Raw genomic sequence first — 13,282 nt, 5'->3', positions numbered from 1 at the left:
TCTTTCTTTCTTTCTTTCTTTCTTTCTTTCTTTCTTTCTTTCTTTCTTTCTTTCTTTCTTTCTTTCTTTCTTTTCTTTCTTCTTTCTTTCTTTCTAAGGAGTTTCACTCTTTTTGCCCAGGCTGGATTGCAATGGCGTGATCTTGGCTTACTGCAACCTCTGTCTCCTGGATTCAAGTGATTCTCTTGCCTCAGCCTCCTGAGAAGCTGGGATTTCAGGCATCCACCACCATGCCTGTCTAATTTTTCTTGTATTTTTAGTAGACACAGGGTTTCACCATGTTGGCCAGGCTGGTCTCGAACTCCTGTCTTCAAGTGATCCACCCGCCTCGGCCCCCTAAACTGCTGGGATTACAAGCATGAGCCACCACGCCTGGCCTGGCCGAATCTTTTCTTATAGGTTCACTTGTTCTTCTGTTATTGGTGTTATCCTTGATCCATAGTCTCCTGGAAGACCTCATGTAAAGTCATGATTCCATTTGGCAGATTAGTTTAGTTAAAACTAAGGAGTATCCTTTGTAAATCCACTAGACCAGGCACAAGTAAACTGCAATATGTTGCAATGTGCTGAAAGTGAACAAGTGATCTGGACGCTACTGTCAGCAACATTTGAACATCACTCTTACTCTAGGGTCCCTTGAGTACCACACTTGTCTAGTGATGGCCTAACCTAATATGGCTGTCAGTGTCCACAAGTTTATTAAAAGTTAGCATAAAAATTCTTTTAAAAATGTGAATAAAGCTTAATATCTGCCTAATTTTAGATAAAAAGCAAATATAAATACTTCCAATGTTTTCCTCTCATATCCCTTAGAAGTGTGTACACACCACCCTGGAAACCATTGCTCAGACATGCTCACACTGGGGGAGGAGGGCTGATAGTCATTAATTCACAGTGTGAGGCTGGGGGTAGAGGAAGCAATTTTGATGAATTTAAGCCAAAAGATTAAAAGCTTGGGTAGCTGGATAAATGAATTTTCTCTCTCTTAGATTCCATCTCTTGGGACTTGATGTTTTCTGTGGGATTCACTTTAATCTCCTGGGATTGCTATGGAAAAATGGGCCAGGGGTTTTCTGGAACTTGAGTGATGTCTCCACTCTAGGAGAGTTCAGATGATGAGAACAAGAAGGTCATGACTGGGCTTTGAGTGATGGCCTTAGACAAGAGGCACCAAAGGCTCCTTCTTATCTCATTTCTCTCATATCATGAGTCTATCTACCTCTACACAATTTCTCTAAAATCTACCTTTTTCTTTCTTCCTTTCTACCTCTCCTTCCCTTCCCCTAGAGCATAAGCAACTGGGACTCTAGCAAAAGGTTCTGAAAGCTCTGCTCACATCTACTCACGTACTTTCCAACCTGCCTCCACACTCAAAAATATATTTTTAAATGTAATCTGATTAGGTCATCCACTTTGTCACTGTATCAGTCCATTTTCACACTGCTATAAAGATAGTACCTGAGACTGAGTAATACATAAACAAAGGAGGTTTCATTGACTCACATTTCCAGGTGGCTGGGAGGCCTCAGGAAACTTACAATCTTGGTGGAAGGTGAAGGGGAAGCAAGGCACGGCTTACGTGGAAGTCGGGGAGAGAAAGAGAGAGAGAGTGCTTGAGAAAGTGCCATGCTTTAAAACCACCAGCTCTGGTGAGAACTCACTTATCACGAGAACAGCATGAGAGAAACAGCCCCCATGATCCAATCACCTTCCACCAGGTTCCCCCCTTGACACATGGAGATTACAATTCAAGATGAGATTTGGGTAGGGACACAGAGCCAAACCATATCAGTCACCCCCTCTAAGCTTTCAGTGTCTTTTCATTGCTTGGGATAAAACCCCAAACTCCTTACTTGTCCTAGAAAGCTCTGTGTAGCCTGGCCTCTGTTGGCCCCTCCAGCATCATCTCTTACACATCTCTTCTCATGCTCTTGGCCCCAGACACACTGCCCACCTCCCCATCTCCATCCCTCATGTATTATTTTCTCTTTCCTACCAGAGGCCAATCCCCTCTGCCTTGAATGTCCCCAGACTCCCTACCACCTTGCCTTCAGCTTCTGAGATCTCAGAAGAGGCATCACTTCCTCAGAGGGATCTTCCCTGGCTTCCATGAGGAAAAAATCCTATAGGATTGACCTGTCAGTGCACCTTACACCCCTCTTTACAGTTGCAATCTTACTTTAATTTGTGTGATTATTTGGTTGGTGTTTGCTCTTACCAATTAGGTCTCCATGAGGGCAGGCCTGGCCATGTTTATGCTGGGTGCAACATTATAGTTCCAGTATCAGAAAAATACAGCCTGGCATATAACAGGGAATCAGTGAATATTAGTTAAATGTTTGTGGAAAGAATACTGGAATTTGAGACCAAAGTGCCAGATGGTAAGAAGTCTTTGGCCATTACCTTCTCTCATCTTCTATGCAGAACTATTAAGAACCTATCCTGGGCCGGGTGTGGTAGTTCAGGCCTGTAATCCCAGGTAGAGGAGGGAGGATCCCTTGAGCCCAGGAGTTCAAGACTAGCCTGGGCAACATAATGAGACCTGTCTTTATAAAAAAATTTTTTTAAAAAAGAACCTAACCTGGCAGCAGGGAGATGACTGAACATGTTGATCCAAAGTGCTACCTTCCCACTATAAAATTTTTAAATTCTATTATCTATCATACTATATTGTAAGTTGTAGAAGCATGTATTTTCAGAAGAGGACCAGAAATGATAAAAGGCAGGTCATACTTCAGGCCTGATTAAAAAAGCAAGAGTAAGGCTGATATGACAATTATCTTTAAGCTCAATTTGGAGAGATCTGTGTTTTTTAGCTGTAATGCTATAAACTAGGACAGAGGTGTGCAGCAGAAGTTTGCTGTGAAAGGTTATACGTCACTTGTCTGTCCTTTAAACTCTGTTTTAAATTGCTATTTGTTTGCCCAATCCCTCATGCAGTAAATGCTCAGACAAGTTTTATTTCAAAAGAGAAGGTCAAAGAACATCAAGGAGCCCCTTCTGATCAAGAGCCTCTTTGTTCTGTTAGATGGAATGGGGCAGCAGTGAGAATCTGATGAAAGAGTAGGGCAAGGCTGAAAGCTGGGCCAGACTTGAGCCTCTGTATTAACTATCAAAGAAGAGGAGAGGAATAATTGAATTGAGCCACAGCAAAAGGTGGAAGGGGAAAAATTTGGCTTTGTGCTCAGTGAATTTGAGGCCATAAATCATCTGGGCTTCTTTATGCTTTATGTGATCTCACTTTGAGATAATAGCAATAATCATCTCATCATAATCAAAATCATAATAGCTGCCATTTATTGAGGACTCACGATAGCCAGGCACCATGACCAATGCTCCATGCAATAGTTCATTTAACTCTGTTAAGAACCCTGTCAGGTAGATATTATTAATAGTCACATTCTGTAGCTAGGGAAACTGAGGCTCAGAGAGGTTAAGTAACTTGCCAGAGGTCATTAGAGCCAGTAGTCAAATCTAGGTCCATCTGTTGAACAGTCTCATGACCATAACCACCCTATTTTGCAGTCTCAATTGGCGTTGGTTACCATCTTCAGGGCTACACAAGCCTTGGAGTCTTCAGCAAAAGATCAAGCCCCTCTTCTCGGTCATGGAGCTAGTAAGAGGTGGATTGGTGGGTCTGCTGGGTTCTAGAATCTAAGCAATGCTGTGCAACTATGTTCTATATCCTACTAAATATTTTCTGAGAATAACATAAAAGATAGAAAGGAAGAAAGAGGCTTATAGTATATAAGTCTTGTATAGAGTGGTACTGATTAAATACTTGCTGAATTAACTGACTGATTAAAAAGAGCATGTTGAGGGTAAGTGGTCAGTGAGTGGTAACCCAGAATAAGAATGGAAACTCCAGTGAAACTTCTAATAATGTAATGCACCCTAGAACTATATGACACTAGGTATAATTTGATGGAAGACTTGTTCTTATTCTCTACAGCAGGCTTACTAGGTCATTTCATTAATCTTTCAATATCTGATCTGGCATTTTATGCAAATGAATTTTTGGATCACATGCATAGCATTATGGTAGGATTTTACTGTACTTTCCCTTGCAGTATGGACTTATATTATTAAAATCTCACTGGCATGAAGTACAAAACATAAAATCTAATGGATTTCGCAGGAAATGAATCGTGGCAATTTGTTTTAAGAATATTTTTGCAAATATGTATTATTTTGAATATTTTAAGAGAAGAAAACAAATTCTCCACTGTTAATATACTAAAATATGGTAGCAATCAATAAAATATTAACAAAAGGGTACATAGACATGATTTGCTTTTTTGTCAATTGGGTAATTACTTTCATTCCTTAAATCTAGAATAAATAAAATTCAGTACCTTCTTAGGCAATTTGCAGCATGATGGAGCTATTTTCAAAACTTATGCCTCCCTTTTCAGGGATTATTTTTATTCTTACATTATAAATGAAAGCTGAATGAGTTGGGTAGAGCTGCCCAGTGGACTCCTGCTGTCTTGTTGGTCCCTAGAATTTAAGAACAGGAAGGGTTCTCCAGATATCATTGTTCATTTATTTATTCATTTGGCACAAGTAGTGTGCCAGGCACTGCACTAGGTGTTTGGGAAGTGATGGTGAAATGGTACAAGTCCAGAGAGCTCCCTGTCTAATCAACAGGAACTTTCATTGGAGTATGGGATACCTGTCATGCCAGGGGCAGTACAGGTGGCCATGGGGGTGGGGGAACTCCTGGTCCAGAGCGGTGAGTGGGCAAGGCTTCCTGGAGAAAGAGCTGCTAAGCTGACTTCCAGGGACAAGTAGGAGTTGGCCGCACTGGCAGTGGGGAAAGGTCCCTGGAGACCAAGTACAGAGAGGCCCATGAACAAGATCCTGGTGAAAGAAGTGACAAAAAATTTAAATCAGCTAAGGAGACTGGGTTTTATCCTGAGGTTTTATCTGGAGGGCAAGTGTTCATTAAAAAGTTTCCTGAGTACTTTCTATGTGGCAGTGATACTGCAGGCAACTTAATAAGCATCAGTGGGGAGAACATACTACAAGACCAGAGGCATGGGTCCACACTCAGTTCATGCCATAGTCAGTGGGCAATTGGGCTAGGACTGTAGTTATGGGATGAAGAAAGCAGGATGGATTTGAGATTTTCAGAAGCTGAAATGGCCAGGACTTGGTACTGGATTCGCCAGGTTTCGATCTAGTGTCTCCCTTTATTTCTGGGAAGGTTCATAGTCTATAAGGAGTACCAAGATCACCAATTTCCTATGACTTTAAGGGGGACAGCAAGACAATAGCCAAGAAACATTTTCTGGAGAGTGGGAGTCAATAACTGGAGATTTGTTAGCAAGGCTTAGAAGTGAACTAACTGTTATGGTGAACCTATGATCTGACAGATAATATTGCATTACATATATTCTCTCTTTAATGTTCCAGCTACTCAGAAGGGTAAGTATTATTATTCACATTCTATAAATAAAGAAACAGATTGGGAGAGGCTAAGGGAACTATTCAAGTTGCACGGCTGATGGCAGACATAGCGTCAGTCCTAGTCTATTAACTCCAAAGCACAGAGCTCTTAATCACTGGGCCTTAGCTCTCAAAGAGAATCAAGATAGAAGTACTGCTAGCATTCAGAGCTAAGCTTTGAAGGATTGTAACATTTATTGATTCATTCATTTCTCCACTCAGTCTCTCAGTCACACAGAACAGTCTTTCTTGGGCACTTACTATGGACAACTACAATGAGGGGCAGTGTACATAGGCATTAGGAGCATGCATTCTGGTGCTCAGATCCCTGGGATGAGAACCCACCTCTTCCTCTTTCAAGCTGTGTGTGTGACCATTGGCAGACAACTTCTCAGTATCTCATTTTGCCATCTGCAACACAAGGATAATAATACTTATACTATCTCACTGTGGTTTTCTGAGGATTAGATGGATGATATACAGGAAGCTCTTAGAACAGCACCTGGCACCTATCGGGCATGCTACAAGGGTTCACTCATAGTATTTGGCAATAAGGAAAATAAAGTCCTTGCCCTTTATGGAGCTTACAGAAAAAACAAGTCAGAGATAGTGACAAGGGCAATGAAGATCATGAAGTCTCGGAATGCAAAGGGTGGTGGCAGGGGATGCCGTCTTAGAGATGTCCACCAGGGGAATCCTCTCTGATAAAATTGCTGTGACTGTTCTGGGTCCCAGCCGATTCTCTCACTGACATCCATGGGAAGCATTTTCCTCTATTCTGTCCCAGTCTTTGCTGTAGTCTAGTACTGTTTTGATCTGCATGTGAACAACAGACTTGAACTGCTGCTTTAACTAAACCCTAACCTGTTTCTTGCAGGAAGGGGATATTCCCGAGGACAGCTGTTTGCACTGCCGAGGGTCGGGCAGTGCCACCTGCTCTCTGTGCCACGGCAGCAAGTTCTCCATGCTGGCCAACAGATTTAAGGAGTCCTATCGGGCCCTGAGGTGCCCTGCCTGCAATGAGAATGGCCTACAGCCTTGCCAGATTTGCAATCAATAGTCCGTGGCTTTTGCATGTCCACTGTTATCTTACCCTCCCCGAAGTTCTTTCTAATAAACCGCCCCCTTCTCCTCCTGCCTCTCCCAACAAGGAGGCCGCAGTGGCTGCAGTCACTCCCACTGCTGGCAAAACTCAATTATCTGGTGACATTTTGTGAGGCTGGTAACATCTCGGTGTGGGTCTAAGTGGCAGGGGCATTTTCGAATTAGAGTCTGCTTTGAAACTGGTTCTAAAATTACCCTTCCAGGATGGTGTGAGTGTATCTCACTTGACTTAGCTCAGTTTTCTCCTTGCTTCAGTGAACAAATACATGTACACTTCAGGCATCAGGTTGGGAGTTATTTTGCAAAATTATGTGGTGAGAAAGGAATAAAAAAGGCAGGTTTCTGATAAACTGAATTCTTGTTGCTTATAATGCATCTCAAATGATTATTGGTCAAATTGAATTTCTGATTAAGCAGAAGAGGAAAGAGACAGCCAATGCTGAACGCACTCACAGGCCACAGCAAGCAAAATGGGATGTTCATTCTGGAGACAGGCAAGCCAAAAAGCCTTCCCTTTCAAAGTCCTGAACCTCTTCCATGCAGTGGGCTTAGATAATATTTATGCAGACAGTAAGCAATACTATTTCTTAAGTCAACAGGAGATAAGACATTTTTGCGTGCCTCTAACTACTGAGGTTATAAGCCAAGTCAAAGCTATTTATGATAAATTTGGTGCTCAGATATGTGTGTATGATATAACTTCTTCCAGCCCCTGAATTACTACCAAATAAATAAATCCACTTTAAGTCTAGAACCTAGCCATGATCTCTTCATAAAGGACTGCAGATATTTTATAGATTACCTACTGGAAATCTCTAAAAGAAAAAAATTAACCAAGGCTGATTTTTAGCAGTAATGTTTCTACTATCCATGAATATGCATAGTAAGGATGATTCTTTCCTCTTGAGGTTGGTTATAAAATTAGAACATACTTTTGTTAATGAACTTTTGTAGCTCTAACACCCACTCCCCAAGCCCTTAAGAATAACACTGCAAAATTTATCTCTTGAGACCTGCTGCGTTCTGTGATAATAATTTTGATTTCATAACTTAATAATTTCTCAAGATTTGTTTGTTATTCTCTAATATTCAGCATTTAATATAATTTAACAATGGAATGCTTTTCAGGCAATATAAATACTTCTAATAAAAAAGATTAAAATATTTTTGAAGCCATGATAGTTTTGCCTGTCCTTTCATACTCAGGAGTTACCATATTGCTCACCAGTTTTCTTTGCTCCTGTCCTTAACCATTGTACCTCCTGCTTCGGTTTATGTTTTCTCACAGCTGTTGGCTCTTCTGCCTTTTCAGAAGGAGGGATGTTGAGAGTGTATTCTGCTTTAAAAAAATTTTTTTTTGTGGGAGACAGAGTCTGCTCAGTTGCTCAGGCTGGAGTGCAGTGGCACGATCTCGGTTCATTGCAACCTCTGCCTCCCGGGTTCAAGCGATATTCCTGCTTCTGCCTCCTGAGTAGCTGGGATCACAGGCACACGCCACCACTCCCAGCTAAATTTTCTATTTTTAGTAGAGACGGGGTTTCATCATGTTGGCCAGGCTGGTCTCCAACTCCCGACCTCAGGTGATCCGCCCACCTTGGCCTCCCAAAGTGCTGGGATTACAGGTGTGAACCACCACACCTGGCCCTATTCTGCTTTTTGACAAGAACATTCCATCACAAATATTGTTTGAGCCCCGCTGCATACAGGACAGTATTTCAAAGTGCTTCATGTATCGTGTTACCCAGAGAGGCATCATCCCTTTGGTATCTCATGGAACTTAGTTTTAGCGGAGGAGATAGATACATAAATGGATAACTGAAATGCACTGTGACAAGTGCTGGGATAGGATCATTACAGGGAGCATTTGGAGCATGCAGAAGCGGCATCTAATTTAAGCCTTAGTGGGGTTATGGAGGTTGCCCAGAGGAAAAGGTGTGAGCAACCTCAGCTTCTGTAAAGAGCCTTTAATGTTTTTCATCACGTAATAAATAACCTACTAATGATCACATTTATTGTGTTCATTTCACAAGTATTCATTTATTATTGTGGTAGGAACATTTAACATGAGAACTACCCTCGTAATGAATTTTTAAGTTTACAGTATGTTATTGTTGACGATCCACAAATATTTATGGAGCACCGAGGACGAATCAGCAGACAAACTAAATGCTCCTGCAAGCTTACATTTCGGTGAAGGAATGTAGACAACTAAATATATAGATTTATGGGAATAATAGATATGTTTATGCAATAAATATAGCCTATAGAACAAAATATATATATTTATATATAATAAGCTATATATATAACACATAAATTACATATACATACACACACATATGTAACATATAGTGTTAAAAAGGATAAAAGGTCGGGCGCAGTGGCTCACACCTGTAATCCCAGCACTTTGGGAGGCCGAGGCGGGCGGATCTCCTAAGGTCGGGAGCTGGAGACCAGCCTGACCAGCATGGTGAAACCCTGTCTCTACTAAAAATACAAAAATTAGCCGGGCATCGTGGCAGGCACCTGTAATCCCAGCTACTCAGGAAGCTGAGCCAGGAGAATCGCTTGAATCCAGGAGGCGGAGGTTGCAGTGAGCCAAAATGGCGCCATTGCTCTCCAGCCTGTGCAATGGAGCGATACTCTGTCTCAAAAAAAAAAAAAAAGGATAAGAGGATTTATCCCTTTTCTGAAGTAAAAAAGAAAACACTAAGGAGGATGGAGGACTAGAAGAGGTTGCAATTTTTGGTCGGGCGTAGTGGCTCATGCCTGTAATCCCAGCACTTTGGGAGGCTGAGGCGGGTGGATCACGTGAGGTCAGGAGTTCGAGACTAGCCTGACCAACATGGTGAAACCTCCGTCTCTACTAAATACAAAAAATTAGCCAGTGTGGTGGCACATGCCTGTAATACCAGCTACTTGGGAGGCTGAGGCAGGAAAATCGCTTGAACCCGGGAGGCAGAGGTTGCAGTGAGCCAAGATTGTGCCATTGCACTCCAGCCTAGGTAACAAAAGCGAAACTCCGTGTTAAAAAAAACAAACAAAAAAAAAAAAGGTTGCAATTTTTAAATTAGCTTGCAGGGAGTCTCCTTGAAAAGGTGCCATTTATCAGGTTGAGATTGATGTCTAGGACTACAAACGAAAAATAAAAATAAAAAAGAAAAGGTGTCATTTAAAGAAAGGCCTAAAGGAGTTGAGGGAGCGAGCTGGGAAGGTGTCTGCAGTAAGACTATCCCAGGCAGAGGAAACAGCAAATGCTAGACTCGGGAAGAAGAGCGCCCGCACCTTTGAAGAGCAGGGAAGGAGCCCGCGCGGCTGGTCTGGGTGAGCATGAGGACAGCAGCGGGGTGACGTCGGAAGGGAAGGTTCTTGTGTGTCACGGCAGGGGCGCCTCCCTCAGAAGCCACGATGAGAACTCGGGTTTTACTCTGAGTGAGGGCCTGCTGTGGATAGAGCCTGTTTTCTGTTACCGCCCTCCTCACTCCCTTTCAATCCCCCGCCCCCTTGCTGCTGGGGCAGGAGAACTGCAAACTACACTTCCCAGACCCCCTTGCCCGCTGGCTTCCTGTTAGGTGCGCCAGGACGCTGGGAGAGGAGAGGAAGAGCCTTCCTTTTTTTGAAACAGGTTCCCGGCAGCCTTCCCGTAGGGCGGCTGTAGGACAGCAGCAGCTGGGAATGCTGGCCGGCTACTTGCTTCCACCGGTAGCTGCTTTAGTGACTCTGGTTGTGGGCTCGCTGTAACACCATTTTCCCTTTTGTTCCTCCTTCCTAGGGGCTGGTAGTTGGCTACCTGCAGTCACTAATCTTTGCAACCAGTTCCCTGTATTTCCTCTGTTGGAAATATCTGGAATGGTTTCTGTTTTCTTGATTGGACATTGACTGGAGCAGAGGAGGGTCATGGTCTGATGATTTATGTTTTAACGGGCCACTCGGGCTGCTGTCTTGAGAGGAGACACCACTGGTAAGGGCAGAAATGGGAGGCCAGCTAGGAGACTATTGCAATAATCTTGGTGGCAGCTAATGGTGCCAGTGTGGTATCAGTGGACATGATAAAAAGTGGTCAGACTATGGATATATTGTGAAGATAGAACCACAAGCTCTACCATCCTTTGAACTCAGGAATATTGCTGTGACTCCTTGTATGCAAAACATACATACCTGAGTTCCTTGCCTATTACTGGAGACAAGTTTGCACTAAAATATCCACTTCCTGATTTGTGAACTATAAATATTTGCCAGTGGGTTGGGCAGGGTTAGGGGTAAGTTTAAACAAGGGTAGCCAACTGGTACTCCACTAAGACTACAAGAATCCCTTCAGAGCTAGAAGCAAACACGAAGGTTAAAAAAATATCGTCATGATGCTGTGATTAAAATAATACTATATCCTTAGCTAAAAAGAAATTTAATAAATACACGTCTTAAAAATGTAACATTTATCCATTCATTTATTCATTGAATAATTTTTTGTTAGATTTCTACTATGTTCTGGGCATTTGTACTAGGTCCTCATAAGGCAAAGATGCAAAAGGATTTAGTATTTATCGTTAATGAAATTACAGTCTTGGGCCTCTAGTTCGCATAGTAACTGAATTTGGCTCCACAGTTTGGGGAGGACACTATTGTTACCCTTTGCTACTTACTCCAGTAACTTTCATTCGTCTGCTTGAGGTCAAGTTAGATTGGCCTGGTTTGGGGGTTGTGTTTGTTACAGAATGTATGTATGCATTTATTTAAATTATCAAGCACCTATTAGCCTTAAGTGCAAGTAAGGCATTGCTCTAAGCAGTTCACACTTAACTGGCTCCTAAATCGTCTTAAAGTTAATTAATTCAGTTTATTGACCATCTCTTAGTCTCACTCATACTGTTCCTTTCCATGCCGTGCTCAGCCAGAGTAAATACACAGGTCCTTTCTGTGATCCTCGCAAAGATCTTGCCTTACTAGGCCTTTGTGGGTGTAACTGTATTGAAACTGGGGATCTACCTAGGGGACTGATACTGCATCATAGTAATGAGAGGACTTCACAAGACTTCTGTGGACTGTGCCAGCCACTTATCATCCTTCTTCTGGTTCCTCCTTCCCTCCCTGCCTTCCCATCCCAGCTGACCCTTATTCTTCTTACTCTGCTGCCAGAATGACTCATCTTTATGGCTCCTATTTCCAACTGTGGCTCCGCCTCAAGGCTTATCTACTGTTCACACACAAAGATCTGCAGAGACCAGGAAGCTTCTTTTTCACAGACCCCACCCTCCTTGAAGGACACTTGTGGTTTGAAATGGCAATATATTCCGCTCCCTACCTGTCTAAGGGGCTCTGTGCAGCGGGAAGGGCAGAGTCCATAGGCCTTAAACCTTTGCTCCTATAGCAACTCTACTTTTTCTTCCTTGTTTTCATTTTGGTTTCCAGGTAAGATCCCTGCTGAAGACAGCATAGTACATTGAAAAATTTTTGAAAACAGAGTTAACTATTTACTTTGTGACCCATACTTTACTTTTCCAAATTAAACTGGCCAAAGACATCATTTAAACTTCAGTTCATAGGTAAGATGATGTTTTCCTATTTAACTCTTCTACAAATATAAATTGCTCTGGTAATATATTCATTTAGATGAGTGCTGGCAACATTTATAAAAAAAATTCTGTGGTTCACTAGAGCTTAATCGGAGTGAATTTTATGCTAAAGGTAAATTTGAAAGAAATGTTCACAGTTGTTTTTTAATCACCTGTCCTCATTAGTTGCATCTCCTCATTTTCTAATTAAACACAGTAATTATAGAGAGTCACATTCATGCAATTATGTGAGAGAGAAATGGAGTTACGTCGGTGTCAAAATTATGGCATATAATTACTGCCTGTGTTAAAGAACACATAAAACCAAGAGAAGAAAAGACCTAGAAACATAATACAGTAGAACTTCCTTATTGATCGAGAGTTGGGGAAAGGAGGGAGGAAAGGGACAGTTAAATCAGATCTTGACAAAACTAACATCTATGTTTATCTCCTTTTACACTATGAGTTTCCTCTGTGGATAGTCCCCTTAGCATCTCTTTTATCCAGCTCCCAGACACATTTGCCTCCATCAGTGATTATTTCCTAGAAGATTAGGACCATTAATTCACATTAAGGTGTAGATGACTAATAGATAATTGACCATGCCTGCTTTCTTAGGTTCAAAGTGTTATAATTTTTGAAGGCCTCCTATGTGTCAGGCCATGTGTAAGTCATAAGCAGTCACACAGATGAAAGAGACATAGTATCTTCTCTCAAGGATGTCATGGTCTCACAGGGAATTAGAGAATTAAACAAACATTTGTAAAATAAAATAATACATGCCATATGAGGGGAAGAGAATAAAGATTGGTTAACTCTCCTTTCATTGTTGGTCTCCCTCATTCAACTTTGAGCTTCTTGAGGGCAGGAACTTTGGCCATGCATCATTGTATCCCCAGCATCTACACTGTGCTTGGTGCATAGAAAGTGTTCTATAAATATGTGGTGGTTTGGTGTTTGCAGAGACATGACATTTGATTGCACATACAGAGCCCTCAGTGTATTGTTGTATTATGGGCCAATGCCTTGTGAAAATTTCACCAGTAGACAGTTTCTAAAATGCCTCCCAATGATCCCCACCTCCTGGTATTCCTGGCCTGTGTAATCCCTTTCCCTTGAGTGTGGACTGGACCAAGTGACTTACTTCTAACAATAGGATATGGCAGAAGTGATGCAAT

General features: G+C 42.0%; 1 protein-coding gene across 1 annotated transcript in view; it reads left to right on the top strand.

The window, feature by feature from the left end:
* Positions 1-6,511, top strand: part of GRXCR2 (glutaredoxin, cysteine rich 2) — a 13,070-nt gene extending 6,559 nt beyond the window's left edge. Inside the window, exon 3 of the mRNA XM_011939766.1 lies at positions 6,329-6,511. Coding sequence (XP_011795156.1) covers positions 6,329-6,511 — 183 coding nt within the window. The remainder of the gene's footprint in view (positions 1-6,328) is intronic.
* Positions 6,512-13,282: the final 6,771 nt, after the last annotated feature.

Source organism: Colobus angolensis, unplaced genomic scaffold (genome assembly GCF_000951035.1).
Source record: "Colobus angolensis palliatus isolate OR3802 unplaced genomic scaffold, Cang.pa_1.0 Scaffold183, whole genome shotgun sequence".
Taxonomy (NCBI): domain Eukaryota; kingdom Metazoa; phylum Chordata; class Mammalia; order Primates; family Cercopithecidae; genus Colobus; species Colobus angolensis.
Note: the sequence above shows the minus strand (reverse complement) of the source record. Positions and strands in the feature narration are given on the sequence as shown.